The 6,000-nt window shown below is 45.1% G+C and overlaps 1 protein-coding gene across 1 annotated transcript in view; it reads right to left on the bottom strand.

Annotated features, from left to right (window-relative positions):
- Positions 1–469: 469 nt before the first annotated feature.
- The window catches only part of Ercc6 (excision repair cross-complementation group 6), a 67,041-nt gene continuing 61,510 nt past the window's right edge, over positions 470–6,000 (bottom strand). Inside the window, exons 19-21 of the mRNA XM_005412569.2 lie at positions 4,643–4,832; positions 4,042–4,120; positions 470–3,098 (exon numbers count right to left, since the gene is read on the bottom strand). Of these exons, the coding sequence (XP_005412626.1) occupies positions 2,676–3,098; positions 4,042–4,120; positions 4,643–4,832 (692 nt within the window). The 3' untranslated portion in view covers positions 470–2,675. The remainder of the gene's footprint in view (positions 3,099–4,041; positions 4,121–4,642; positions 4,833–6,000) is intronic.

Genomic DNA, 6,000 nt, shown 5'->3' with positions numbered 1-6,000 from the left:
ATTTGTGCTTTAGGGGTCAAGAATCCAAGAATGCTTTGCCAAATCCACAGTCATGACAATTTAGCTCCATGTCTTAAGAGTTGCTTAGTTTCATTTCTATGTACAGGCACTAGGTCTGATGCATTTTGAGTTAACCTTGGCAGGTGAGGCCAGGCAAGGGTCCAACTTCATTCTTCCTCATGTACTAGTTTCTCCAGCACCACTGGTTGAAAAGATTTCTTTTCCTTTGAATGGACTTGGCACCTTTGCAAGCGCAACGTCGTGAGTTTGATTCCCGCTACCAGAAAAAAAAAGCTAACAATATGTAATATAACAATCAGTGTTTATCTCTATCATTTGGTTTGAAACCCTGTATCATTTTTAATGTCCTTGCTTTGTGTTGTCTGTATTTTGCTATTGTTCTTTTCTTTTTGTACTATTTTCTTTAAAATAAAAAAAAGTAAAACAAAACAAAACAAAACAAACTATGTCATCTGTAATCCAGCACTTTCATGAAAGCAGAGCTTTCTTAGAGGAATGAAAAGATGTCTTACAGGTAACGTTAGGCACAATACAGAGGGTCTAATCACTAGTATCCATTACCTAAAAAAACACACCAGTGTCAATTACCTAAGCAAATTACCTAAATAAAGAAGCTCCAAAAGCTAGTGGCTTAAACAAGTCAGCAACATTTTACTCTACAGTAACAGGTCAAAGACAACAGTCCAAGCCTGGCAAGCCTTCCCTCCATCTTCTGGTCCACCATGTGCTGCAATGCCAGGGCAGGCTTAAGGTCCTGGGGCGCTCCACCCAGCAAGCAGGGGCTGTCCAGGGTGGAGCACAGCCCAGTAGTCACACATGACCCCATGTGGAAGTGCTGTATCACCCCACTTAGGAATTTGCTGCATGGCTACCATTGGCTACCAATCCAAGAAGGCTGACATTCACTGTATATTCTTATCACCCCTTGCACACTTGTGTAGTAACTAATTAAAAAAAATCTGACAAAAATTTTAAATCTTTTATTCATATTGATATACACATTAAATATATTTATATTGCACAAAGAATTTAATGTTCTAAAAGTTAGGTTTTATCTAAATAAGTTACTCTGTCTTGTCAAAACCACTTGCATAGAGCACTGTGCTCCCTGTCCATCCACCAGGAGCATGGGAATGTGTTCAGAGATGTCCAGCCTGACACAACCCCCAGAAATCAGGGCACAGGGCACAGCTGCACGGAGACAGCCTCACGCTCAATGCACTGCAACTTGTGATAGATATTTTTAGTTGAAGACAAGGCTACACCTTCTCTAGCTCAGTATGATTTAAACTTCTGACACTACAAATAGGAAGTCTTCAGAACAAAGGGACACAATGTTTCTACAGGCTAAGTATTATAAACATAAAAATAATGGAGAGCCCCCCAGAAGCGAACCAGCCATGAGTTTCGACTTCCTCTGAGCCAGGTACTGAAAGTTGGGACTTACTGACCTTAGTAATCCCTTCTATGGTAAAGTGAAGAAAGTAATATAATTTTCCTCCCCAAATACGTATATTAGCTGAAATGCTAAGAAACAAAGCTGAGGGATAGAAGTAAAGCTGCACTGCCAGAGATCCATAAATCCAGGTACAACAAACTGAAGTGAAAAGCAAACCACTCAAGTAGGAGAGTCATAGCACAGGGGAAGATGGGGTGGTGACTGCAGCCAGACAGAGGAGAAGCCACCACCAAACAGCATTGAAGTATGAAGGCACCGGCTCCACCACAGGGGAGCACATGTGCAGGCCAAGTGCACGGGATGCCTGCCACACAGGGACAGGCCAGGGCCCTGGCTGTGGTCTGTAGGGACACTCCTGGGCGGGCACACGTTGCCTGGTGCACTTACTAGTGGTTCTGCTTAGATTTTTCATTTAATTTTTAAAACTTGGTAACACATTTCAACTTCCCCAAAACCAACAGTTACTGTAGGAGGGGAAAGGACACTTTTTGCTTAAAGTATTGCCAGGACAAACTGACCACATGACTTTCTCCAGACAGACATCTTGGTATTTATTAAAAAGTTACTTCCTGCTTTACTCCTGGAAACACCTGCAGCAGGACGGGCAGCCCAGGGGCAGAGCCTGCACTCGTGTGTGAGGTCCTGCTCTCAACCCTCAGCACCGAAAGTGAAAATTTAAAAACCTGTCAACGTAATAGTAGCTTAAAAGGAGACTGTTTATAAAGGCAATCGTTTTGTAAGAAAACAAACCTGATCTTTTTTGGGTGACAAATGGTAAATTTAAGCATTTAAAAGTTATGCAGCAAAATACTGCTGCTGTCAAATATTGATGGCCTAATGCACTGAACAGGTCAACTGAATGGAAGTCATGTTTCTAGCACCAATAAGAAAACAGACACCTGCCCACAAACTTCTCCAGGACCACAAGGCGCTTCCAGAGAGCCACTTTTGGGCAAAGGAACAAATGTGCTGCAAGGAGCAACTGCTAGGTCCCTGATTTTATAACATAATTTCTAGTCCCACCCCCAAGCCCAGTACTTTCTGTAGTCAGCATTATTAGGACTTTTCAGCCTGAGGAAAAGAGTCCCCTTCCTCAGTTCTGGTCACGAGGTAGATGCCGAGTGAAGGAAGAGCAGGTTGCAAGCACAGGCAGGCTCAGAAGCCCGTGCTGCGAGTGACAGGGAGGACGCTGGGCTCAACAGTACTCCGGCTTGAGTCTCCACACCCCCTCCCCGCTGGGCGTCCTGTGAAAGGTGCACAGGTTCCTCAGCAGCTCCCGGAAGACACAGGACTGTGCTGCGGACAGCTTGGACTCGAACTCCTGCAGGATCTCACGGGTGCTGGCCTGACCGTCCACGCGGGCCTGGAAGGCAATGAAGTTCCTCATCTCCACCAGCAGGTCATCATGCTCGGTGGTGTGGGGCGGCGGCGCAGACACCTCTGGTATGTGCCCGTTTTCACTCTCCAAGCGCTCGGGCAGGATCAGGTGGTTTCTTGCTCTCATCCTGGCCAAGAGGGAGGAGGAGGTGGGGGCGCCAGAGGAAGAGTCCGTGTCCTCTGCTTTTCCACTGAAGTGCTCAGACGCGCGCTCTTTTCCTTCCCTTTTCACCACACCGTCCTGCAGAAAGAAGGTGGCTGCACTGATACACTGGATTTCAATGTTATGTATCCACTTCGCTCCCAGAGGCAGTGAGGGACCCCCAATCACTTGTGCACCAGGCCGGGGACCTCAGACGGACACTATGTATCACAGCCCAAGGAGAGGCTGACATCAGAGTCCAGCAGATATTAATGTTTCCTAACACAGCAAATGAACAGAGAAGAGGGCTCCTAGGCCACATCCCGGGCAGCGCGCTGAGTGAGGGTGGAGGGAGGTGCAGGGCTGCCCGGACGGGCACAGAGGGGCACCACACCACCTTTCCTCTCCCTTCACTCACCAGTCCTCATCCATTCTATGTTACACCTCACAGCAACACAAATCTCACCTGGCAAGCGCTCTAGACTCCTACCGCTAAAAGCACAGAACGTAGCAGGTCAGAAAGGTTTGATTCTGGAACAGGTTCACAGTCATCTAAAATTGGGAATCTCCAAGTTTTATCCTTAACACAACCTTCACTAGCAATACAGTGCTGAGGCAGGCCTGAGACCCAGTTCACTGTCCCGGAAGCACTGGGGGCATGTGGGGTGCTACAGAGCTGGGAGGCAGGGAGTTCCACCCGGCCGCTCCCTGGTCCTGGGCTAGCACATTCCAGGTGGCTTCCTGAACCTTCACTCTACCAGGTGGAGATCTCCGCAGTGGGCCGGCCCCTGAAACAGGCAGGATGTACTCTCAGGTGGCACGCCTGTCCCTGTACCAGCTTTCTAAGCACAGGGCAAAGATGCTGACTCGGGCCCTGGTTTTAGTCCGTCAAGGGCCCTTTTAGATTCCAGGGAAAGCACATCACAAATCAGAGCCCACAACACAGATGTCAGCACTGGTGGTAACCATGTCTTTCACACTCACAAAGGGATGAAATGCAATCAAGCATGTCTCACATGTGGAAAGCGAGCTATTCTGTTACCTGGCATTTTTCTGTTGATGACGACGACGAAGTACACTGCACAGAGAGGTTAGAGTTCCTTTTCTGACCAAATCTACTCCTAAATAAGGAAAAGAGTCACAGGAGATAAAGGTCAGCTTTTGAGACTGAAGAGACCAAAATGTTCATTTACTGACAACTAACTCTTCCGGGAAAACTCATCTCCGTGGCTGTTCTTCCAGAGCTGCGCTGTTTCACCCCTTGGGCTCCTTCACCCCGCTCTGCCAGGGAAGCCAGGCTGCAGGCAAGTGATTCCAAAGGGCTGCTCAACAGCCTCGCTACTGCTTCAAACTGGCTGATCAAACCGAACTTAAAAGTTTAGTTACTATTCAGTAGCTCCTAATATTTATAACAACACAGTTTCTCAAACAAAACTGATCACTTCTCCCACTCAAGGTCTGGTTTGGAAAGCCAGGGACAAAGTGAGGGAGGTACAGTGACAGTGGCATGCCCAAGTCACCCAAACCCATACTGGCCCAGGTTTCCACTGCTGCAGTAAGAGTCTGAGTGTGCATTCTCGCCCTGACTGTAGCCTGCCCCCACTTCTGGCCACCCTGTATATGCAGTGGGGAGAAGCTCTCACTTCACTCCAGTGCCCCTGTGGCCGGTCCAGGTGGGAACACCAGACAGGGCTCCCAGACACTGCTGACGAGACAACCGTAGGGCTTTCAAGGCATCCTGCGCCACTCGGTTAGCTTCCGCCTCCACAAGCACGTAGTCTGGGTTGGCACCGTCCATGATGGCATCGTGCTTCACCACACTGTGCACACCCACTAGCAGGGAGAGAAGAAACAGTGTGAGCAAGACTGCGGATGCACACTGCCTTGCCCCTTTCCTAATGCTCTCGCACTGTGAGAGACAAAAAATAACACATGAACTGTTCTTTCCGGAGTTCTGCTGCGACCTGAGAATGTCGAAAAGGCAGGTTCTACTCACACAAGTGCCCCACTGGGGAGTTAGATGTGATCCCTGTTTTAGAATAACCCAAGAGAAGGCTTTAATCACAACCTTAACACTTAATCTCTTTCCTGCCCCTAGGAAGAAAAGCAAGTGCCTCCCATTAACATTTCAATGAAGGGAAAAATCAAAGTCAGAATTACAGAATTTCTAAAAAATAATGATCATGAAAAGAGTAACATGTCAGAGTAACTGGGATAAAATTAATGTAGTCATGGTGGAAAATTCATAACCTTGAAGACATATCAATGAAAATGAAAGAATAAAAGTGAGTTAAGTTTCCAAGAACAAGTTATAAAAAGAACAAATTATGTTTTAAAAAAGCCACCAAAATTTCAACATGAACAAATTAGCAGGAATAGAGTAATAAAGATAAAAGCAAAAGTAATTTTTAAAAAAAGCAAACTACCATAGATCTAGTTAGTAAATCAAAATCCTGGCTTATTGGAAAAAAAAAAATCACACACTAGCTATTCCTCTATCTTAGCTTAATCAAAGAAAAAAATAAATATATGATTATAAATGACAAGGAAAGCATTGTCTTAAAACAGAAGCAAATTAAAAAACTTTCTAAGAGTATCTTATATATAAGTATGCAAACTTGAAAAGTAGACAAGATAGACAAGTTTCTAGGAAAATAGACCATAACACAGAAGAAACAAAGACAGTTACCAGTGATAAACATAAAACAGGAACTACAGAGCAACATCATTTATGGACATCAATGAGAAAATATTAGTTATAACATTAGCAAATGGAATTCAACAACAAAGAAAATAATACACTATATATAAACAAATAGGCATCATCTAGGAATTCAAGGTTGGTTCAATCTGAAGAAATCCATTATCTAATATTATATTAGTTTCAGTATCATCCATAGGTGGTATTTCTAGGCAAGCATGCTACAACTAAGCTGTTCCTTCAGCCCTACACATGATAATTCTAATACCTTTGACAAACTTTGAAAATACTCAAAAAATT

This window comes from Chinchilla lanigera, unplaced genomic scaffold, assembly GCF_000276665.1.
Source record: "Chinchilla lanigera isolate Chin_1 unplaced genomic scaffold, ChiLan1.0 scaffold00155, whole genome shotgun sequence".
NCBI lineage: Eukaryota > Metazoa > Chordata > Mammalia > Rodentia > Chinchillidae > Chinchilla > Chinchilla lanigera.
This window is presented reverse-complemented; position numbering and strand designations above follow the sequence as displayed.